Source organism: Passer domesticus, chromosome 3 (assembly GCF_036417665.1).
Source record: "Passer domesticus isolate bPasDom1 chromosome 3, bPasDom1.hap1, whole genome shotgun sequence".
In the NCBI taxonomy this organism is placed as follows: domain Eukaryota; kingdom Metazoa; phylum Chordata; class Aves; order Passeriformes; family Passeridae; genus Passer; species Passer domesticus.
In genome coordinates this window covers 61,050,981-61,076,760 of record NC_087476.1, presented here as the reverse complement: position 1 = coordinate 61,076,760, position 25,780 = coordinate 61,050,981, and the positions used below count along the sequence as shown (strand labels likewise).

General features: G+C 39.0%; 1 protein-coding gene across 5 annotated transcripts in view; it reads right to left on the bottom strand.

The window, feature by feature from the left end:
• The window catches only part of ZDHHC14 (zinc finger DHHC-type palmitoyltransferase 14), a 94,465-nt gene extending 68,685 nt beyond the window's left edge, over nucleotides 1-25,780 (bottom strand). For 2 of the 5 annotated variants that reach the window (XM_064413406.1, XM_064413408.1), the window contains exon 1: nucleotides 23,672-25,775. In XM_064413406.1, coding sequence (XP_064269476.1) covers nucleotides 23,672-23,922 — 251 coding nt within the window. In that variant the 5' untranslated portion in view covers nucleotides 23,923-25,775. Of the gene's footprint in view, nucleotides 1-23,671 lie in introns of all 5 variants that reach the window. The other 3 variants (XM_064413410.1, XM_064413409.1, XM_064413411.1) reach the window with 3 other exon arrangements.

The following is a 25,780-nucleotide window of genomic DNA, read 5'->3' as shown; positions in this document are numbered from 1 at the left end:
TTACGAAGCTTAAAAAAGCAGCTTCACTACTTTCTTCTTATAAAATTGCACTTATAAACAGAAATACCTTTTTCCGAGTATATATGTTAGGAGCAATGAAAACACAGATTGACAAGGTAAAAAAGAAGAGTTTTTGAAGATATAAGGGAAAAATAATTGTGGCTATTGTGAAACTGGGTAAATAAGATTGTGTGTTCTGCTGCATTTCTATTAAGTATGATGCAATGTAATTTGCTGCCTGCAAGGAAGGAGGAAACCAATTTTGATAACAAGGCTAAATTTATGAAGAAACTGTGCCAAAACAGACCACTCTTTATTTACTCTACAGAATGATTGACACACCCAACATAATAATTTAGAGTAATTCTTACTTTGACAGGAGTTATTCACATTTCTGCTGACTGTAACAAAGAAAAACATTTGCTTTCTCCTGTAAGCAACTATGCAAGAGCAGATTTTTAGTAATTACAGTATTCAGAAGAATCCCTGGATCTGGACTCCTGCTTTCTGAAAAGCAGCACAAAACCATGCTTACTTTATAAAAACTACAACTGGTCCACAAAATTGCTCAAACCACTTCTTTTCTTCATCTTTAAGTCGATTTGCTTTAACATCTTTCAGTCTCCTCACCACACATTACTGATTAATTCAGGACAGGACTCCACAACCAGATGCCAGGGTCTACAGACAGCCATGAAATAAAACAGCACCAAATTAGTTTTCCTTCACTAATCAAAGGTAGCTTCCTTCACTAGTTCAAAGGTAGCCTTTACTCCCTTTCAGCAAAATTCTAAAAACCACAGTATTCTCTATAAACATTCTACAAATATAAAGCATGTCATCTATAAGAGCATTTCCTGTATACCTTTCCATGAGTTTACAGAGGACATTTTACAAATCCCTCTTCCTCTGTAAATGTCTAAATCCCAGCAAACATCTGGCAGAACACCAAAAGTAAACCACTGTGCAAGCAGCAAGGGAGATGGGGGCTACACATACAAAGTACTCAAGAAACAGAGTATTTCCCACTGCCTACACACAAGACCAAAATCTACTGCTGTTATTGCCATGACAAATGAGAAAAGGCAAGTCAGGGAAATCCATTTGTGTCATTGCATGTCCAGTGGCCATCACTCAATGCTAACAAGCCAAAAATCTATAGGAAGTACATTTACTGCTACTACTGATCAAAGATGTGGAAAGAGGAAGCTGTTTTGTTTTAGTCTTGCTAAACCTGAGTTGCCAGATACTTGCAATAAGATGTCACTGAAAGAGGCTGAGAGATCAAGACTTGCACAGTCAGATGTATCCAAGCTGCCAACACCCAGATGGTAATAGGCTTTATGCTATTCTGTGTCACTCATGATTATATTTGTTGCTATTCATCTCCAACTCACCAAGGCACATGGACTGTTTTGTTGAGGTTTAGAAATGAACTGTCCTTATAGTCCTGCCTCTCCCTGCCCTTATCTTTGGATAATCTCATCCATAAACAAATACTGAAAACAGTCTGGGCTCTTTCCAGAAACTTTAAGAGAGGCATGGCAGAAATGAAACAGTATTTCCATGTATACTGCTTATATTGTAAATAGTTTGCATCGACAAAATAAATCATCATGAAAAGTCAAACTATTTTTCCACTGAGAAGGATGTCAGACTGGCTCATTTGTAAAGGAGATTTTACAGCTGATTTAATATAATCTTCATTATCTGCTAGAAAAGAAGACCCAGATCTATTTAAACAAATTCCATACAACAATCTTGGCTCAGCTAGCCAAAGTACTGGATCTACTCAAACCCCAACTACAGCACATAGAAGACACAATAGCAATACACATTCCAAAAGATACCTAAAACCAACTTTGATTTAGATTTCCAGAATACCCTACAGATACCCATTCTGATTAATTTAAAACTCTTTCAGATTTCTTTTGTATGACTTTTTAATACACTTAAGAGTAATTAATTAAACTATCTGCCATATTGCTGCATTAAATCAGCAACAAATTAGTAGATAAACTCCAAAGAAAAACCTGGAAGAAAGCTTTACTTCATACTTAAATTCCTTAACTTTGGAAAATCAGAGAAAGCAAATTCATGGACTCTGCAGTAGCATTTTAATAAGTTAGGAAAATGATCAGAAGTAATTTCAATTTGCACTTTTCATAGATTGAGAGAGGACTGTATTACAGACAAGAATCAGAAAAAAAATTGCATTAAAAAAATCTTTTATAACATACAGAAGTGTAGAATAAAGCAAAATATTTCAAGTTAGAAAAGATCCACATAGGATTTCAAAAAAAGGAAAGAACGGCCGCATGGGATGAATAATGAACTTGCTCATCAAAAAGTTTATGTTTCTGCCTTGACTGTGCCAGCAGTTACTCAGTGTAAACCTAATTCAAACCTTAAAAGTTCCAATGGTAAATGAAAAAAAATCAACTCCTACATATCATTGATTTCATAACCTTTTGTCTTATATCAAAGGAGTTCACCACTGTCTTTTTGAAAATTCTGCAATTGATAGTACTCACAGAAATATTACTATCTTTCAATAGTAATGAAACTGGCTATTATAAATAGTGATGGCCTATTTTCTCTTTCCCAAGAACTATAATTATAGCAATTTTTTTTTAATCAGTGCTTTTGGAAACACAAAACCATCTAGTCTACTCATTTTCCAGAATCAAACTCTGTGATGCTGGTAAACCTCACATACAAAATCCAAGTATTAACAGCTGCCAAACCAGGAAGAGGAGTACTCTGGTGACTATATTTTTGACCTAAAATAACAAAGACATAATTCTATCATTATGAAATGACATATAAGAAGCAGACTTCCCAATTAATTTTACCAATTGTACGCACCTCAAAATGAGGCCTAAATCTAACATAAGATAGTGTCAGGAAAAAAACCCAACAAAGTAAATAAAGCAAACTACAAGTGTGCCCAAAAGAAAGTGCTCCAGGTCACTAAGCCAGTCCAAGCTATGATGGCTATTTACATAGTGGAAAAAAAAAAAAAAAAAAAAGCAGAATATATGAAGAAACTGCCTGCTGGTTTAAAGGCACTGAGACACCTAGGTCTCTTTAACACAAAGTTTTCACCTAACTTGAAGTTATACACCTGAAAATACCAACTGAGAATAAAGACTACTACATGATTTTGGGTTGATCTCAATGAAGTATTATAAATAAGAGGGGGTTAAATCTACTTAAAAGGTATTTTTTTCAAGTATTCCTAATATTTACAAGTAGACTTTTTTCAATCTATTTCTAAATATTCCTAGATTCACGGAAAATTGAAGTGCTTTCTGTCAAAAATTCAACACACTAAAATATATTCAAGTAGTTAATAGAAAAAATAGAACATTATGTTCTTGATAAACACACACAAACTTTATGCAAGCATAGCTATGAATCTAGAACCAAACCATTGCAAGTATTGTATCTTTATTCTGCAAGTTACGCTATTTTCTAATCTTTGAGATATGAATCATTATTTGTCAGCTAATACTAAAGGTTTAAAAATGTATATTTATCAGTCAATGGAAGCAGAAGAAAGATAGCAGGAGAACTATGGCCCTATCCCTTCCATTGGCTAATTCTCAAACATATCCAAGTAGTAATTCCAGTACCGATATCAATTCCATTTCTCAGAAAACTTCTTGGAAGGACCAACTGAAATGGATCAGGGCAACACCATGCCCTAACTGATTTGTCTAGCATCACCCGCAGCAGTACGCTCCTATTTATACACCCTACCTCAATAAAGACTACAATCAATTAAATTACCATTTCTGAAAAATAGGTAACACTATTTACCTTAAATTTGTCTTTGCCACAGTACACCAGGCTTTAGGGGGAAAAAAGGAAGAGAACCCAACAAAACAGGACAACGATGAAATTAGTTGCCAAGTCCCACTGTCAGGAAACAAGACAGGCCTACAAAGAAACTCATTCAGAGTTTTCATACAGTGAAGAGGATGCCTCAAAAGCAGTGTTTTTAACAGGCGTGAGATGGGGAGTGCGAGGAATATATTTGAACTTACAATCTACAGATATCCTTTTTCCCTCCTCAGACAGATGCACAATTAATATACCAGGCAATTATGACCCCTTCCTATCCCACAAATTTTTAACATTCAGCTGTGAAAGCTTTACCATTCCCATACAGTTAGCTAATCGCTGAATATTTTTTAAATAACATAAAATATTACAGCCACAAAATAGAAGCGCACACAAAGTAAAATAGTTTGGCATCCACTCATAACACAGAGCTCTTCTCTCTCATTTTTAATGCACCATCACAGCTGGGGTCACACATAGAGAGTAGCAAGAGGGCAGGATTCCACACCTTAGGAAACAAGTTACAAGTGACCTCTAACCAACAGACCAGGTCAGCTGGTCTTTGCTTGTTGAGTGCTGTAGAGACTATCAGCAGCAGTGAGTGAGAACAACTATCTACAGCACACCAACCAGATGTCAAAGACCAGCAAAACAACCTGTTCAGAGCTAGTTGTTACCTATACAAACTACTTACCTGAACATCCAAATAGAACATAGTAATTACAGCCATGCTGCAAGATCCAGGTGTTTTCTCACTCTCAAATTGGTCTCACATGTATTTAAGAGATTATTTCTATAAAAAGCCTTGTCCCAGATGTACTTCAACAGTGCAAGAGAAAAAAATTACCCTCCGTGTGCCATTGTGGGTCAGTCTGTTCTCTGCCCAGTCAACTCAAGATCAGTCCTGCAGTTTGTTTGCCTTTGCTTTGGTTGCCTGCCTTTGTCTGTCTCTAAGTTATCTGGCTAAATTGAGGTTTTCATGACTCATTCTGATTCCAAAGCTAACATAGGATAGGTAAACCTGCTAAGATAATCCTAAGTACTAGTTCATTAAAATTTAGTAGCTTAGTAATGCAAAGAGTAAGAACAGATTCCATAAGCATTTATTTTATGTAATCCATGTAAAACATATTTTCACACACTACTGATTTTAATATATCTCTTGCCAATGCTACTCTAACTCACGGGAAGGTGACACACACTATAATTTAGAAATTCACATATTTAGAGCTCTGTAAATCACATGAAAGCCCTTTGAAAATTTTCTAAGTTTCATCCTACCTTTGATCTTAATTCAATAAATTTTGGATACTGGGCCACACAGTCTCTAATAAGGTAACTGTATAAGCTTCCCCAGTGGCAGAATATGGCTGCAGGCACTAGCCCTTTCCATGTCACATGTCAAGACAGCTGATAAGTGTGCATATCCAGCTCCAGGGCTTCCCAGAAACTGTGCACACACTATTCAAGAAATCAGGCAGGCAAGAGCTAAACACCACTCCTAACGACTTGATGCAGCCTGCCTCTAGCCATCAAAGTAGCTGTGGGCATCACCAAGCTCTTCTCATCTGTCATTATTCTTCCAGGGGGAATAAAGGGCCCCAACTCTTCCCTACTACAACAAAATACATATCATAGGTAACATCTGAAAAAAATATGCCCAGGACTACAGTACCATCTGTTTCAAAAACCCCATGGGCTTTGCAAGAGACAGACTAAAAGAATCACCTTAGTGGGCAATAAGCAAGTTGTATGTTCACTAGGTGGGGTGTGATTTTTCCTACTAACAATAAAATGTATTTACAACTACATGATTAATATGAACAGACAAACAGATCATGCTTCATAACAAAATGATTTTTTAAAATGTATTAAGACTGGAAAATATCATCCAATCAATTTGGCAACCTATGAAATTTTTCATGTCATACTTCATGAATTACCTTTCCTAAGACATCAGTGAATATTTATATTGATTTCTTCACACATAAAGAGTCTACTATGATTACTCTAAACTCTAGACTGTAGGTTCCTTTTAAAACTTTTATTTGAGTCACAACAGCATGTCTGTTTTTGAAAGTTCACTTTCTAATATCACCTCTACGTAGTAATAATTGCATTACGTAACTGACATAATTACATCCTGCTCAATATACAGCACACTCCTCCTCCCAACCCCCAGCGGTGCTGCATTATTAATAAAGACACGAAAAACAACAGTTCCAGATAAAATCCTTCTAGTATGTCACAGATATATTCATGAATAATGGCAGTGGAACCATCTTTGGAAGTTACTCTTCAAGAAAGATCACAAATCTCTCCAGATTTACCATGGCTTGCAAACAGCTTCTAGTGATGACAATTCCACAATCTTCCTAGGAAATATATTTCAGTTCCCATCCATACTTAAGGTTCTTTTCTCCTAACATCTATTAAGCTCTAACCTGAATTCTTTCTCCTGCAACTTAAAAGTCAATGTCCTGTCACATCCTAAGCAATGAGGAGAACCATTTTTTTACCATACTTCTGCAAAACCAAAGGAATAAATGTAACTCTCTCAGCATCATCCTCTCTAACTAAAACAAACCCTAGCCTTTTAAAAGTTATCTGAGGCCATGAGAGGGAAGGGGAAGAGAAGGAATAAATTCTTGTGATTAAGAAAACTGCCAGTTTTAGTAATGGGTTCTCTGTTTTTGAGAAAAATAAAAGGGAAGGCATTCAGGAAATCAAAACAGAAATATCCAAAACATTTCTCAATTTAACAACCTAATCTATCCATTGTTAGGAAAGAAATACCTGAGGAAACACAGTATCTTTCATTATATTGCCTGTCTCACTCCATGCACCATCAGGACTATTAGGAAGGAGAGTGAGTTCTCCAGTAAAAGCAACATGCTCAAGCAATTAAATACATGCCACTTCTGATCTACAGTAACAGTTTACACTGATGCTAACAGGATTTAACAATTTTTGTACACATCATAAATATTGTCTGTGATGTCTTCCAAATATGTGAAGATTTCACTTCACAGAAATCATCACTCAAATCTGAGAAGAATAATCAGATCAAATCTGGTTTCTGAATGGATTTTTAAAGCCCTATTTGTCATAGTTCAGTGCCTCTCATTAAGAATAGGTTTCTTTTTACAAATCTCTGCACAGCACAAAGCACACAATTTGTTGAATTGCTATCCTGCATCTAACCAAGCAATGCTGCAAGGAGAAATGTACTGTTGTGAAGGGTTTGGTTTGACTGTGTTAGTCCTGCTGGCAGAATACAAACTGAAAACAGAGATTCTGAAGAACAATTTTATGTATAAGCATGTGAAAAAAATAAGTTTGTAGAAAAAAACCTGGGAAGATACCATCTTAAAATACAGTGCCTCCCAAAAAAAAAAAAAAAATCAAATATTGCATCTCTCAGTGGACATTTTCTCCTTTTCATGTGTCAAACTCCACCCTACAGATCTGCCTTTATTAAACTGATGACATAGCTGTGTTCACAACCACAAGATGAAGAGACAGATGCAGATTACTGGACTCAAGCTCACCCAGCAGACAGCCTCACGTATCAAAAGTCACAACAGTAGTAAAATTTAGTAGATGTTTTATCAGAAGAAAACGATAACTCTCCTTTAAAACTCTGCTGTCATCAAATAAAGAAAAAGGTTTGTTTATGGACAAATTTTTGCTTAAAGAAAATTCCAGAATTCCAGTGGAACCTGCCAGTACGAGAATCCATGGCATTCAGCTGCTTTAACAGGACATGCTCCTCATTCACTCCACCACTGCTGCAATCCCTTCAGTGTCCTGTGGGCCTTTGCTTTAAATGAGGGCAGTCAGTGGCACAATATTATATATGAAGGGTCAGTAGTTCTGAAATGCATTCACTCCCATTGCTCAGAAAGACAGCTGGACACAGTGACCTTCAGAAAAAGGTTCATCTTTTTTCCCAGGCTTTGTGCAAGAAAAATAAACTGAAAATGGCAGGGAGCCCTCATAACTAGCTGAGGAAGCAGCCAGTGCCAATCTTACTGCAAAAAAAACCTACCCCAAGTCAGACTGGAATAATAAATAACAACAAACAGCAAAGCAAAAGTAGTTTTGCTTCTCCACCCTGACAGCTGTTTAGTATTAACTAGGTTTTGAGCCTGCTCACCAACAGCTGAAAAAAATCTCTAATGGAACAAAAATTTTCATCCAGCATGTCTGTCACACACAGACACACACCTCTGAGTTGCCTGTAGTCTGATGAACACCTGACCCTCTAAAACTACTAAACACTACATTGATGTATTTATTCTTTTTTCATCCATACTAGACCAGAGCTGTCACTGGAGAACCAAGCTAATCTCCTCAGTTTCTTCCATTGGTAAATGAACTTTAGTCCACTTCCGTCAACACAAGCTGTCTACTCAAAAGGTAGAGTCATCTTACAAACTGAAAATAAATTTAGAACTATGATATATGACCAAAGCTGAAGCAGTAAGTTTTCTGCACCAACAAAACAAAACAAAATTAATACTTAATGCTGATATATAAAAAGCACAAATGAAAGCTGATTGTCAGAATCAGAACACAGGAATTATGTTGGAAGTAATGACAAAAAATGATAGCAAGCAAGAAGGTTCTGAAGTACTGCAATATGAAAATCAAACCCAGCCAATATAGGGCTGGTGTAATTATCAAACTACCTGCATTACATTACCTTGTGAAGAATAGCGTCTTAAGCACATAAAACGGTCACAAAATGAGAAGTGTAAACACTAAAAACCATTGCATCATGGACCTTGCTAACCTACATTTGCTACGAATTCCATGTCATCAAGACCTAGGCAGTTTCACTGGTCACTTTCATACACCACATATTTCACACCTGATGTGTACTTAAATCAAACAGCAGCACTTGTGCAACTTGCTTAGAACTCTGACTGAAAAGCAGTTTCAGTATTTAGGGTTACAAAGTAGGGATTGTATTTTTATTCCTATACAAGCAGCGTTTAACCACAAGAGATCAAGTATTCTGTACAATGCATTAGGCACCATGTTAAAAACAGGTGATGCATCGAGCCACCTTGTTTCATACAGCAGAGCAGCAGCCTCCTGCACAGAACACCAATTCCATTCATTCACAAATGTACTCTGTTGCCTGCAAAGAACATCTCCCAGTTTCTTCCAGTAACTACACTGTTGAGCAGAAGAGGCAGTGCTGCCCCTTTTATGGCTCTCTGAAAAGACCCAGAAGAAGAAGCATCAATCTGCAGAACGTAACAGTAAAGAACCAGCACATGCAAGGTGTCAGCACTACAACAGAAGAGAAGGGAAGACAATGATTTGGGAGGGAGTATGTGGAAAAGAACAGAAATAGTGCCTGTTTTGGAACTTACTGGTCTAATACTTACACACAGAAAAGCTATTCTAAAACAAACTGTAAGACTGCTATATTCAAGACTGCCAAAAAGAAATAAAACGCCAGCATGCCTGTAGAAGTTAAATTTGATACTCTTCTGCCAGGCTCCCCTTCTTCTGTCACATGCCTTTTAGTTTTAAGATCTCCACTTCAAATGACTCCAGAAAATCCTGCTTCCCTTACACCTTTAGGTGGGACAGTTCTGGAGATGAACTGGAGTTCACACAAAGATGATTTCTGCATAATAACACTGTACAGAACCTGAGATTGCAGAAACTGGAAGGCAAGTAGTGAATTAAGCAATTTAAAGAGTTTCTTCATTTATGCTGCCTACAGCCACAGGTGAAAGCAGCCCCACAGAGCAGAGCTTAATTCCCAAAACCAGCCGTGCTACCAGACTCGTGGTTAGGCTGGCTTTGCTCAAAACTGTAATTTCAGTGAAGGAGTTCTGCCTTGCTCTCAGAGAGGCATGTCCAGCAGAGGCACAGGTATCAAATTTTACTTGTTAAAAATCAAGTTTTTGGCAAATGTCAGTACTTTTATGAAGACAACACAACACACATCTTAGAGACATCACCACACTTGCCTATGTACAGAGTCCTGCCTATGTACAACCAAGAGTCAGAATAATCCGCTATCTCTTCTACACGTAACCTGCAAGCCAGTCTCCCAGGTCTCTCTCTCACCATTATCATACTGGAAGTCAAAAAAAGAACAATGCCGGTCAGAACTACAGAGCTTCCCTGTCATGAAAGATTAGCACAAGAGAAATCAAGAATGGTAAGAAAAGGGAAGAGTATTTCTGGACTGAAAGAAAAAAAAACCACAAAAAAGAATTTGAAACGTCAAAGCACTACTAGAATAGCTGTGCATTACAGCTCACTTTCTTGACCCACTCTTAAAACAATTGTATAAATAACCAAACTCCAAAGGAGACAAATAACAAAGTTCTATGTCCCATGCTATCATTCCCAGCATTCTTAACTCTGCACTGATGAAGCAAGACTGTCAGCATTTCATCACGTCTTGTCAACATTTTGTATCTATTCACACTTATTTTTCATATGCTTATCTTCTACTTTCAGGCTCTGAGGTGAGAGGGATGTTGATATGACACAATATGCATAAGTTTAAGAGTACAGTCCAACTATGTCTACAGTACTGGATACAGTAACAACTGAAAAATCCAGCATGCACATTCAAAGTTACTACTGCCTTACCTATAGGTACTAACTAAATATGGAAACAAAACAACTTTCCCTTGAGTATATGAAATGTATTTCCAGAAGAAAATACTACAACAGTTCAGTTCTTCACTTTGTGTTCCCTCTCAACCCTCAAATCTTCTGCACGTATTGAACAACCTTCCAAAACTGTCCATCTTTACATCAGAATATGAGGACAAGTATAGCTGGCCTCTATTATTCTGAATGAATAATAGAACTATGCAACTCTTATCTGTGGGGATCAACTTCATTAACAAATTATACACTCCCCAAATTTCTGACATTTACTGGGCAGTCAGATATAACACTTATAATAAAGCTGAAATTAAAATATTATTATATGTGATGGTATTATTTCAATAAAATGTCTCTTCTTTGGTATTGAACTAAGAAGTAACAAACTTTTGATCTCCTTTTGCAAAAAGCATTTCTTTGTTGCAACAGCAAGAACCAGTGCCAACAACTGTTTATAAAAGTTTCAGAACAGAAAATAAACTCACTTTCACCAAGCACAGTCAACCACTGGGTAAATGCACCTTCAGACTATCATTCAGCAACCTGAACTATTGGTTGAAGTTTTCTAGGATGCAATAATAGAAAGGTATGTGCATTGGGAAGGGCATGTTTACCTTTCATTGGAGCTGGATATCAGCCCATAACAGTCTCACTTACTGAGACTCGAGTATGTCAGTTGTTTCTCACAAATCAGACTGTTTGGATTCTCACATTCATAGTCAATTACCTGTTTCCGAAACTCTTCTCGAGTATGAGCTGAGTAAAAAAGCAAAATTATTTTACTCCACCCAGTCCTTGTAGGCTTTCCTCTGCAATGTCTTTCTGCCCCCCACAACACTACTTGTGATATACTCAAGTATTGGAAATGAGATTCCAGCTTTCAGAGGCTAGTATTAAAAACAATGCAGAGTGCATCTTGATCCTAAAAGAGTCTGTGGAGGAAAAAAACCCATATTCTACTCTAAAGATGAACACTGATCTCATCAGTGATGAGAAGTCTCAAAGCCTCCACACCTCAAGGTGAAGAAAGCCTTCTGAGCTTTGGGTCTTGTAAAAGAATGATTACCCTTTCAAGGTCTTAAATGGAATTATATTAATCTCTGTCAGATTTCAGTCCACAGCTTCTTCCCCGTCTTCTGCTCTATAGACAATTCCTTCTGCTCTAATTAGCTTTAGGTGTCTTATTTAACAAAATCATTTTAAAGGCCATTTTTAAATCGCACTGTGAATAGAGACATACACTCCAACAGTCTCTTGCATGCAGCTGTTCAGATTTCCATTAGTTAATGGAAATCATCCTTCCTACAACCTCCTAAGTTGAAAGTTTCAACGTTTACAACAGTAAAGAAACCATCAAAACAAAACCCCCACCCAAGCAGGCAACTAAATGGGACTGTGAGGAAACATGCTATTCCCTATGCTGTTTGCTATCTCAGCTGAAGCCAGGAGAAATGGCAAGGATTGACAGTACTCCCATCCTGGTTCAGTTTAGCATATTTTGAGCTAACTCAGCTGTTTTTATAAAGACTAAAGTCAAGAAGCATTCATGGAGCTTTCCATAGGCTCTGCTATCAAATGCAATACAATACATTGGCTCTGCAGTCTGGAAATGGGAGACACAGACTACCCAAGAAATGATGCAGGAAGAAACACTGCTTCAGTTACCGCCCCTGCTGTGTTACAAATTGGATGTCTTTTTAAAAAAATCAGAAAATCTCTAAGACATGAACAACTAAGGGGTGCTATTTGAAAGATGCTGCAGTTCAAGTCCTACAAACTACAACCCAGTTACTTCAGAAAAAGTATGGTTAAAAAGTCCAAACTCCGTACATTTTCATTAAGCAACTAAGATGTTCTGTTCACACCCTCACAGACGCCAAAGAGCCAAGACTACTTAACAAATTTCCTAAAGCTGGGATACAGTTCCAAATCACAGTGGAGATGATCTCTCAACCTCCTGCGTCCCACTAGTAATAACATTTTTTCTGCATTTTCAGATTCAGCCCAGTGATTTAAAGCAGCAAAAAGTTTTTCTTTGTGTGGGCAGAAGGGAAGGACAGTCTTTGTGCAGGAAGGGAACTCCCTGAAGTGGCTCATCATTGGGTGGGAAAAACAGCAGAAGACAAAAGAAGTGACATCAGAGGTGTGGAGAAGGGAAGAGGCGAGTCTGTCCTCTTCAGCACTCTACAACCATCAGATTAATCTTCCTGCAATGGAGACTTGTAAACAGAAAGGAAACTAGGATGCTCCTATAAAATACTCTCAAGTTTTGTTTGAATTCTTGAGCAGAATGTCAACTTCTGGCCTCTCAAACAAAGCAGGCAGGTCTACAGACATGAAGTTCACTCTAAAAAGACAGTGCTTTGGATATGTGGTATGGGAAGATGTTCCCCTTGGCTTTCACCAGCCTTGAAGAAACTTAATTCTTATAGCTGCTATGGAACATAGAGATTCACATATATATATTTTGCTTCAATAAAATACACTCTGTATCATTTAAGATTTCCTCTCTTATTATTTCATTTCCAGTTTTTAATCCAGAACTGGACACCTGCCTTGCTGGAATTATTTACACATTTAATTTTTTAAGCAAATCACCCTTTAAAGGGAGCTTGGACTAATCTGACATATCTAGGGTGTTTTCCATTCCCCAACGATAACTAATCCAGCTTTAGCAGCTTTTCAGACAAACCATTTCATTCATATCTAGCAGTTTAGAAGCTGGAACACACTATCATTTGAGGTACAGAAGCTGATCTGAAGCTGGTTTTGTCAAGTAGCAGGCTCAAGGAGGAAGGTGAACCTGCAGGATCTGAAGGACCTTTTGACCTGGCTCAAGCACTAGGAGACAGATCCCATGATTTCACATATCTGCATAATGATATAGGCAAACTATACAGATTACAGGGGGGAGGAAAAAAAAGATTATTCTCATTTTTTATGGCTATGGAAAGGGAAAAATTAAGTCTTTCAACTTTACTGCCTTCTACAGTAACAGTGATATTAGCCTATTTAAAGTGAACAAGTGTCTAGGAATATTGATGGAAGGAGAGAAAAGTTTACAAAAGCAAGACTAAGGCAACCTGATGAACATATAACACTGCTGGAACAACTGTATATAGAGACATTCTTCAGTATGAAATTTATTAAACTTAGTGCTGTTATTTATAAGAAAAAAAAAATAGTAACTATAATTCAGCAAAAGCCAGATGAATAGTAGAAGGCAAAAGCTTGGTGAGGAAAAGAGGTGAGCAGAAAAAAAAACAGGAAAAGAACCTCAAAAAACAGTTAGAAAATGCTCTTTGAACTGAGAAAGCCACAGTCAAATGCGAGAAAAGAGAAGGGTCAGAAAGAACAGCTATGACTTTCACTTTTGTTAGATTTAGACTTCAGGTTCACATTTTACTACTAGATAAAACTGAAGGTCTCAAAGTATGCAGGTGATAAATGAGTCATCCAAAGAAGATTAAAATTACCTTGCTAGATGAAAAACATCTTGCTTTGCTGTGTTATGGTAAGTTCTCTGATTTTCACAGATAACACAGAGCAGCTGAGGTAGGATAGGAACTCTGAAAATTCAGTCTAACTTCTCCAGATCAAAGCAGGGTCAGCTAGAGGAGACTGCTCAGGTCTATATCTGGTTGGTTTTCAGTGTGTCCATAATCTCACTGGGCAACCTATGCCCATGCCAAATCATCCTCACAGCAAAAAAAACCCCAAAAACCAAAAACCTTACAAATCAAAACAAAGCAGGCAAGCACACAAAAGAAAAAAAATAAATCAAGAAACCCCACCCTTCTTTCTTCCGTTTTAAAGGTAATTTATTTTGTGTCTTATCATTGAATACAACTGAGAAGGGTCCAAGGCTCTATTTTTCATTTCCTCTCCCCAGTCAGGTACTTATTAAATAGGATTCCCCCAAACTAATGCACTGAAGCAAATGAGAAGTGAATATCCTCTTTTAACCATGCACTCCAACCTTTGGTATCACACCATGCAGCACACTTCGTGAACCCATCTACCCTGACTAATGATAGAGTTTACTTGCTGTTCCCACACCCAGTGCCTTTCAGCCCTGGAAAGAGTTCAAATCATGCTAAATAATAAAAGTATCTTTAAAACTCTATTTTTCCTCATATAGACACTTATGAGCTTCAACTCTAAGGAAACCACACTCAAGAAGCAAGTTTATTAATGAGTTACAGTGCTAACGAGAGACAAGTCACAGCTATTCTAGCTTTTACTTTTCTTTGTAGTGCTTTTAACTGCTCTACACAGCTCCAAATAAGGAATTCTAACTCTTCCATATACTAACTGAACACTAGAAAGCTCTTTTTGCTAATAGAAGTGTTTACTAAGGAACATGCAGAGATGTGCCATGAAAACCCACACCATGTACACAAACAAGCATGCCAGCAAAATTTAGAGTAGAGGCTGATCTGACATTTGCTTCTCTGCCCAGAATCATGGCATTCGTAACCAGTGGGGTACCTCACAAGCACAATGGACATGCAAGCTCCTGATACAGACAGTGATATACAGTCCAAAAAAGAGGGGATACAAAATTTATCAAAATCAGAGAAATTTTGTATGGGTACTCCTTTTGCAAGGTGGTGGGAAGAGGAAGCTTCCAACTCCGGAGCATGTTTTTAATCTACATTCATAATTTGTAGTATTATACTAAGTATTTATGTTAAAATACTAGTAAATTCTCATATATGTTCCTTGCTCTTAAGAGCTGATACATATTGATCATATGTACAAGAAATGTATACTAAAGCCTTCAAACGATTTTCATAGATTCATTCAATGCAGACAGTGTAAAAACATTATCTTGCACTTAAACTAAAAAATTCACTTCAGATTTTGTCTACATCAGCTTATGAGTTCATGTTTTTGGTTTTCAGTTTGATTTTCAGCATTCTATTTGATTTGTTTCAAAATTTATTGTTTTAAATAAGAGTAAAATTTATAGAAACAGCTGAACTGACTGCATATTTACTACAACAAGTGCACATTGCCAGTATTTGTTGCAGTAAGCAACTTCAGGGGACAGCAGGGGTGAAAAAACATAAAACAAAACCAGCTGTGATCTCATTAACCGAGCTCATTATGCAAGACCTGATTAGGCACCATCCCACATTAATGTGAATAAACCCTATGGACACTGATGAAATGGAAGTGATCATACACAGAATTGTATCATCAGATATAATCACATAGCACTACAGCACACTGTCAGCTTAGCAGCTGAAGTTCTAGGATCCATTTGGGTAAGAGCTCCACTGATGCACACTGCAGAAAGGCCCCTTTGCCTATTCACTGCCATAGGAGCAGGAGCTCAAATACAAACAGAAACCACACAGTAAGGGACAGGGCGTGTGTCTCCCCAAACTGAAACTTCAAAACAACTTCAGCACCCTTCCTTAAGTATGTTTTATGTTAGTACCATTTAGTACTTCTGCAACGTGACAAACATAAACAATTTTATTTGGGGCTATTACATATAGGCTTCACCTTGATTTCTCAAATTGTCTCTTTGATTTGTAAAAAATTGATCTACTTTACAGTTTTGTATTAAGTTCTGAAAAACAAATGAGCTGTAACTATATGAAGTTGAATAAACTTTTGGTAGTTCCAGCTGACTTCAGGAGATTTTCCCCTTTTCTCCATCAGCTTTGCCACATGAAAGATAAACTGCACTGCTTGAACTTGAACTTGCACTATGTGCAAGCCTTTACTAGTAGCCTGCACCCGAAGTGATCATCAGCTACTACAGCCTCACTTGCAAGAACAACCTAGCAGGATAAGAACAATTTCCTAGATAAAGCTGTTCAACTTTTTAAGCAATTTTTCAAAATGTTCCAGTATTTTAAGCTGGTGTTGTAGGGTTTTTTTAATCAAGCATGCAGCTTAGAAAGTTAAAAATATTCTCAGATTTCTCCTCTTCTGCAGCAATTTTCACTTTCTCCTTAATTAGTTCATGTTTAAGTGCTACAGTCAACAGTTCAATGCTGCACCAGAATGGAGAGACCATTTCCATTAGAAACTTAAGTAGTTAAAGACCCCAGCAAACTAAAAAAGTAAAACTTAGGTGTTAAAATCTACAAAAAACCCAGATATTTTTTAATATGGTATTTTGCCATCCCTCCCCCTGCCCAGACTCAGAAGAAAATTTCTTGGTCATCCAGATCCACTGAGATAATTTGTTTTGTATGAAATGCCATTTACAAAATAATAATGCAACATGACAGCTATGACAGAAATTAAATCATATAGCAACAAAGGTATTTTTTGCATAATTAGTCCAATTTTCAACATGAATTAAACAAATACTTCACATGAACCTAAACATATAACATGATTCCTGAGAAACCAGCTTGAAAAAACACCATCTTTCCTTTAAAACACAAATGAAAATTCCTGCAGAGTTGATATGAGAAGACTTCCAGATAGCCACATGACAATACCAGTCTTCCAAGAAGAACAGACAGAGATTTCAGTAGTGTAAACTTATTTAACAGGACTACAGTAGTCTCCAAAAGATACATTTTATACCTTCAACACACATCCATTCAGACAAAGGGACAACAGCACCTACTCAGGGAAGGATGAAATAAAACAGGCATAATATGCACATATCAACAATGGAAACCTCAAACTTTTCAATGATAAATTAAGATAGATTGTATCAAACAACTGTCACAAGATTACAAGTCAAAACTCATTCTGGAGATTCAAGATGTAGAGAAGTATTAGCCACAGCATTTGTAAACATTTGAATCTATACATACAAACACACACGTATCTGTGTATATATATAGATATATATATACACATACACACACACACACACACATAAAAGAACTAAACTATTAAAATTACCTTTTTCCACCTTCTCTGGAATGAATATAAATTATTCCAGGTAAGGATTTATGCCTATCTATGACACTTATGGTGAGCCTAGAAATCACCCACCAGCAGTGACTGAATTTCCCAAGGCTTTGGGTGGCAAAGTTGACTGTTAATATTACATTTCTCTCTGAAGATGCATGTGTATTAATGATTCAAAGCTACACAATAATTTTCTCAAGATCCCCAAATGATACAATATCTGAGAAGCCAACATCTTATTTACACCACTATAGTCCCTATTTTTATTTCTCTGCACCTCCCCAAAGAAAAGATGGAAATGTAAGTAGAAAAATTTTTAAACGTGTTCAAAACTTCTCCATGAAACAGCAGATAAAGGCCATGAACTGAATTAAAAAAAAACAAACAAAAAAACAAAAACCAGCCAAAACAAAAACAAAACAAAACCAACAAAAAACAACAAACCAAACACCCTCATAAAGAAAGAAAAAAACTGCTTTGAAAAGCAGGTTAGCGTTACAAAACCACTAAAAGTTTCTGCAGTTTCAGGGGAAGTAAAGACACAACTTCTGAAAACATAAGAGGTTATCCTTCCTTTTGTTACGCTCACAGAATTTTACTCTGAAAAACGAAGCACTTAATCATTGTCCATTTCCATGTAAATAGATCTAGCCTTGAAAAAGAGAAGTGCATGATCTAATATCAAATTCCATTAGTTAACTTCTGGGCAGAATGATTTCAATTTCTATCATACAATTCACTCAAAGTAAGTTTACAAGTTTATACTGACATACCTGCTCAGCGCCGTGCTACTTTTGAGATATGGTAGTACAAAACTACTCTCTTTTGCCCAGGGAGAAACTTCAGCAGACACACTTGCTCAGATCACTGAGAAACTTTGGAGATTCTTATTTTGTAACGAAGAAAAGTCCCTCGTCAAGAAAAAAGTTTTAGATATACTTAGTACATGGGAGATATTTGATTCTGACAGTTAATATCCTCAGGGTAATTAAGTGCAAAGAATAAACATTCTGCTTGGAATGCATACTGTCCCTTAGAAAGCATTTGCTCAATACAAAGCATAAATCCTAAAGATTAGACTTACTATATTACATGTCTTTTTCACTAAGTTATCAGAGATGCATGACAAAATAAGGAACAGAAATATTCCTCTGGTTTAATTTTATTGACAGGTTTAAGAAAAAAAAAACCAAACAACAAAGTAAAACTGGGTAAAAAGAACACTACTCAACACTGCACTCACCTATGTCACCATGCACAAGTAGGCAGTGACTGCCTTCCACATAGAAAAGGATGCAGTTCTCTCATTGAATAACTTTAGTTTATATACTGTGATTTTTGCTTTAAAATCCATTTTGATATCTTCAACTAGAAATGCCCTAGAAGTTTAGAGCAGCCTCTAACAGCTGAAGTTGGATTGGTAGCACTTTCTTCTAAGAACTCATTTTAAGGACAGGGTCATCAAGTGACACAAGTAATTTACTTGTCTTAAGAGCATGGGAACAAAGATAAAGGAGGTTACTAGAGGAACATTCCACCTACTTGGCATATAATGTCATGCTAAGAGACCACCTCTTGCAAGAGCAGAAAAGACCTGCCATAAGATGAGAAGGGCTGTTGATACCACAGTGAAAATGCTCAGCTTCCTGACATCACTGTTTACACACAGAGGTTTGTCGCAGTGAGCAGCAAGTTACACCACTCCACCACAGAAGTTCAATATTGAACAATCCACACACAGCATCAGAAAGTGTGACTCATGAATGTCCTCCAGTCACACCGGTTTTCAAAGTGGGAGGCATGGAGCAGGTTGCCAGCAACTGCGAGAGCACAGAAATCAATGGTTTGTACACACGTATGCACATAAACAGCCTCAGTTTAAATAATTTTCCAGCATACATCTTTTGCAAGAAAATGCAATTACACAAATGCTCACTAAAAAAAAAAAAAAAAATTAAAAATGTCAAGTGTTAGTTAGCTCAAAACAAACAAACTACAAAACCCTCCAGCTTGCTGAATCAGTACAAGCGTCAAATGGTACCAGAAGTGATAGAGCTCTGATTCACATTTACAGAGAAAAAAGCTGCACTGCTTCAGCCCTTCCAGCATCCTACCATCTGTTTCAACCTTCTTCCAGAGCCACTCACCCTGCAAATAAGTTGACAGAAGAAAACATGACTGTGCCGGAGTCAATTCAGTTCAGTCGGCATCTTCCCTTAAACCCACGTTTTATGGGAAGTTTAATTTGCCTGCCTGAGCTGAAGCAGCCCAGGTGCAGATTTGTTCCTTCCTGCTACCTGCCCGGCGAGACCCAAGAGGAAAGGGAGCACCCAGGGGCAACTCACAGTAGCAACATAGCTGAGGTCATCAGCCACCTCTCTGGAACTTGTGATCTTGTGCATCCACATGAGATTTGCCATTTAACAACAATACGTTTGTTCCACAAATCTTACTGTATTAAATGTGTCAGTCTCCATTTTGCTTTCCTGTAACCTACAGAAACAGGACCCCAAATGACCATGAGCACAAAAGGCTCTTATTTCTTTTGAATATGTACACCTAGCTAAGTGCAGTAAGTATGAAGTATGTTAGTTCTGCCTCTATTGCACGAATAAAGGACTTCACATACATGTAAATGCAATGGTTGAACTGGCTACACACAGCAACAGATCTGCCCTTCAGTTACAGATGCTATCTTTGCTCTGTGGAATTTGTTTTCTGCTTTAAATGCAGCTACCTTGATAAATGAGTGCTAAATAGTTTGGAAAAATATACATCTCCGTGTACTGGAGCAAGGCAAAGGAAAAAACCAAAATGCAACACAAGGCCAGAATTACAAGAAAAAAAGAAGAAACAGCTAAATAACCCAAGGTTAGGGTTAGAAAAATAGTTTCAAGGTAGAGTAACATCGCCAAATTTCAAAGACAAATTCAGTAATTTGTAGTGTCTCATCTTGAGCAATTTAAAATAGGCATCATTCTTAAGAAAACCTCAGCACAGCATCCCTCTTAGGACCCGTAAGTGCTTGCAATCATTCATGTTACATTTAATAAACAAGTTACAGAAATAAAACTGCTTGTTATTTGCAATCTCATCCTTTGGAAAGGGAGGGAAGCAGGACTTATAAATATTTTACCTGCTTGAAAACTCATGGTTTGCTGTATTTCTTTTAAGCAAATTCTGGCTTATCTCTTTGAAAATGAAAAAGAACAGTGAAATGATAAAAGGAAGAAGTGGTGATGTACTTTGAGTATATGAGAGATAAAAGTCAACAGAGAGAAAGGAATAAAACCGGCTGAAAGCAGGACCTGCAGAAAGTAGGCAGGAGAAAAAGCACAAAAGCATAAATATAAAGAAACAAAGATTACAAAGGCATGACTCGATGTCAAAAGCTATACAGGTCAAGATGCATGACATACATTTGCTTTTGGAGACACAGGATTTGCTGACTCTGGGAAATGTATTTCTTCCCTGAAGAGTATTCCAAAGCACATGAGATACAGCTCTGGAGGTATGGATGTAAAGAGCAAAATAGAAGGGAGGGAAATCACACTGAATGAACAAACGAAGCCAAAGTATAAAGGGCAACTGTTTATGTTAGCATGATGCTTTCCAAGGAATTAGCTGTCAAAGTAATCTTTTCTACTTCCCCCACTTCCCAGCCTGTAACTAGGGAATGATTTGAACCATGAGTACCCATTTTCAAGTTTCCCAAACCAAAGGGAACAAAATAATTTATTTCCACTGTAGCAAAAAACCCCAAACATTTCCAAGAACATACAGGATACCTTCCTCTTCAATGGCAGTTTGACCTTATGTTTCAGACACACAGGGCACACCTTCATTTAAAAACCACTGTGCTCCACAGGCACACGAAGGATGGAAAGACATTTCTGTCATATTCAATAAATGGCTGGTTAATGAGGAACGCCATAATCAAACCAGCCAATAATGGCAGTGACACTTAACACTCAGGATGTTATCACTGATCAATAAATAGTAACTTTACACTACTAGGAACAGACACAAGTAAAAACTGCTTGAAAGTAACACTCTTCATTAAGAGACTCCCCTCTTTCTAACATTAACAACTCTCTGCAGTTTAACTACCACAGACATACTGAAACCATTCTCACAGTCTTTAGATTTGGGGTTTAATTAGCCTTCAGAGAATGAGTAATAATTTTTCAATGCAAGGGCTTTCTAAAGACCAAAATCTACCTTATCATTACAAAAATGAAATACCATTGTCACCTTCTACTTTGATTTTCCTTAGCAGTGCAAGTGATACCAGAATGACCCAAGACCAGTACACACACAGAGAATTAATACAGTTCTGTTATATAAAGCCCAAGATTCCTCCCTGCCTCAAGACTGCCAGTAAGAATAAGCACCAAGTATATATGAAAATCCTTGACTAAAAATCTTGTCAATCACATATGGTTACACTGCAAATATTCTCCAATACACAATGGAAGTTGCAGAATTCAACTCTGGTAGAGCATGTAGCTCACAGTAGTGATGAAATCAGAAGGTGATGAACAGCTAGCAGCTCATCCTGTTTTAGCAGTTCTGAATCATGCAGCTGCAAAGAAAATGTATCTCTGAAAGATCAAAGTGTTAAAACATATTAAAAAAATTGCAAATGGCGGCTTAATAAATCAGTTGTACAATCCTGATTATAGAACATTATACTTCAAATGCTACATTTACATTCTGGGATCTGCACGGAGTCCAGCAGGCTTCAGAGGCTGTGCTGAAGGTGATGAGACTGCACACAGACAGCAGTGTCAGCCCACATAGAAAAGCTTTCCAAAAGCTTAATCATGGCAAACAGAAGAGAGTAGCACCCAGTCCTAATGCAATATGATCATACAATCAAAGGTTACACCTTTAATAACTGTTTTAAACCAGCAAAGTAAACACACTTGCAGAGTGGATACCGTCATTGTCTGTGTTATTTCAACTACTCAAATGATACTCAAGCTGCTTCATAATGTCTGCAGAAGATTCACATTTGATCTGGAGCCCGCTAATGACAATTCATCTACTGAGCTCACATATGCATTTAGCTACTGGTTACCTGCTGAGCATTTTTACCTTCTTTACTGCTATCACTATTGTTAAGATGATCTGCACTTAACAGGTACAATTTAGGGTTTGTTAATGCCCTTATCTTCTTGCTTGAAGACACCAAGTAATGAGTGACCTTTGGTTTTCCACTGTAGTGCTTAGCAAAATAATTTCTGGAGGCAGCAATGAAGCTTAGTTATAAATAACAGTTCTTATTACTGCAGAAAAAAACTAATTTGAAGATATTTTACTGCCACAAGTCAAACCACAGTAATTTAAAGCAGGCAAAGGAGCACTAACCCTTTAAGATAACTTAATTATTCTTATAGGAAGTGTTTTAGCAGTGTGAACTTCTTTGTACTTAGTTCCTAAATAAAAGTAAGTAAAGAAAAGTTACACAATATTGCTCACATCAAGTACCTAACTCTTTACTGCCATGTGTAGTTAATTTAACTACTACAACATAAGAGCAAAAATCAGTATATTTGATTTGCTGTCACTGTGTGTTCACTTTATACAGATGAAAAGGACTCCAGAGCTACAGAGAAAAAGGCCCTAGAAGGACGCCAGAAGCTTACTTTAAAAAATACAGTCAAAGCCCCCAAAGCAAATGTAGCTTAAACTAAGACTAAACTCCCATACAAGTTATTGCAAAGAAAAAGTAATGCTGTTACCTAGTGGTGGAAAGCTAGGTACATGCAAAATTGTACAGCTCTTTTTTTTCTCACTGCAGAATTCTCATCTACAGGCTAGTAAAATGATGTCAAGAGAAAACAAAATCATTCCAGATTAATCTACTAATGAAAAGTACTGTTTTTCTTGCATTCAGTTCTGTGACAAAGAGTCAGTATTTTTGCATGTGTCAGTTTTGATTCTCGGAGTAATTGACAGATGAGGAGCCTCATCATTTCCTGGTCATCCCAAACCTGCTGTTTTACACTCCTCTTTCAACACCAGCAAGAGCTGGAAACCTGTGGTATAAAAGCAACTTCAATTCTCATTAGTTTTCCACAGAGTATGATAACCCAAACTGTATTGTGCACCCCTCAGCATCTTATCAGATGGTATTTTCAATCATATAAATCAATATTGGTGGAATTCAGTCAGCATTCTCTCCTAAATAAAAACGTTAATTTTGCTTTCAGCCAGAAAATTAATAACTAGAGGAGGAGAAGGAATACATGAAGACTTTAAAGTCACTTACTCAAATGCAAAGAAGAGTCCACTGGTGACCAAGATGAGAACAAGAGTCAGGTAGAAGACTCCAGTCTGTCGAGCCATCATGATCCTCCCATTGCAGAAGAATTTGTTTCTTCCAGGAAAAACCTCCCATTTTCTCTTGGGAACTGATTTCTTTTTCTTATGGGGAGACTCCATGGGAGACGAAGAGCTGTGTGTGCTGATCTGACTGTATTCACAGTCTTTCATGGGCCCACTACCACCTCCAGGAGTCATCAAGAAAGAGTAAAATGTGGGGAGAACCCCACCAAAAATATATACAAATATATATGTGCAAATATGTTTCTGTCCAAGAGAGCCCTCTCCACCAGCCCCAGTTAATAAAAAAGCAAATAAAACGATGAAAAGTCTGCTACCAGTCTAGCAATAGGTGTATCATGCAAACACCACTTAACTCTTCAGAAACCAAAGCTGTCATATCAGAAACGCTTGGGAGGGATCCTTCCTTCCTCCACCAGTCACAAAACAGCCACGTAGGACAATCCTTTTAAAAACAACTTATCACAAAACAGGACAAAAAGAAAAAAAAAAGTAATTATAAATCAGTTAGGCTCTCAAAAAAAAAAAAATCAGTCTTTTTAAATGAAGTTTATTTTCAAATGGGAAGGTTTTTTCCTTCCCACGCAAACCCTGAGAGTTTTCTCCGAGGGTCAGAAGGTTGGTCAAGGCAAGGTTTAGCAATCGAGTCTATCATTCATAGAGATTTGTTATAATCCTCCTTTGCGCAGCAGATTCCACTGCTAAAAATGACCATTCCTAAGACGTTCGTTCCCTCGAGAGACACGCGAAACAAATCATTAAGGGGGAGGGGAGGGGAAAAAAAAAGAAAAAAGAAAAAAGAAGGCAAGTAAGGAACCAGGCTGCAACTCCAGCTTCCGAAGAACACTTGAAGCTCTCTCCTCTTCCTGAAGCCGCAGTCCAGCGGGAAGCGGCCGCCGCTCCGCGCAGAGCCAGGGGCGCAGAGCTCCCCTGTCACCACTCCACAGGAAGGGATTCTCCCGAGCCCGTGGCAGCCCGGGGCACGGCCGCTCGCCGACAGACACCAGCGCTTCGGGAGCGGGTCCTCCTCATCCTCCCTGCCCGCGCCTCTCCCTACACAACAGGTCCCCGCCGCCGCCTCATGCTCCCCAGCGCCTCGGCCCCGCGGCAGGGAGGTTGGCAGGCAGGGGACAGGGAGGCTTCTCCGCCGCTATTTCTCTGCCAGGACTTCTCCCTCCCCGCACCATCCTCGCCGCCCGGCTCAGCGCCGCCGCTCGCACCCCGCCCCGCCGCAGGCTCTCGCCCACGGCCCGCGGCGGTGCCGGGGCCCCCCCCGCATCCCGCCCCCTCCCCCGGCGCACAGAGCGGCTCCCGCCGGCGTCCCTGGCTTCGCTGTGCTCTGGCCCCGCAGCGAGGTGAGAAAAACGCCCGGCTTCCCCCTTCGCGAACCAGAGAGCGGCGACTTTCTCTTCACCCTTCTTTACGAGCCTCTATCCAGGTTTCCCCCCGGCAGCCAGACCCCGAAGCAGCAGCTGCCACCACCTCTTCATTTTCAGGGGAGGCGGTAACCACCGCAGCGCCGGCCGCCCGCCCGCCCGCCCGCCCGCGGGAGGAGCCGGCGGGGGACGGGACCACACAGGCGCGCACCCTCCGCCGCTCCCGGCCGCTCGGTCACTCAGCCGCTTCTCGGCGACAGGGCAGCGGGTCCCTCGCACCAGCCGGCCCGGCCCGGCCCTCTCCCCGGCCACTGGAGCGCGGTGACTGCACTAACTCTCCTCCATCGCCACCTCCCCGCAGGCAGCCGCCCGCCGGCCGGGCTGGAAGCGCAGGGCAGCGAGCCGGGCAGAGGGTGTCCGCGCTGGAGCCCCGCTCCCGCTGCCGCCGCCTCCCGCTCAGCCGAGCCGCCCCCGACCCACGCTCCGCTGAGCCGCGAGCGGTGTGTGCCGCCAGCCCCGGGCGGCAGCCGCGTCCTGCCCCGCTGCCGGGCCGAGGGCGGGCGAGTCCCGCCAGCGAGCGGTGGGCACGGAGAAGCCCCGCCCGCGCGGCCCGACCTAGCGGGATCGGCCCCCGCCCCGTGAGGGCTCGGACACGGCGC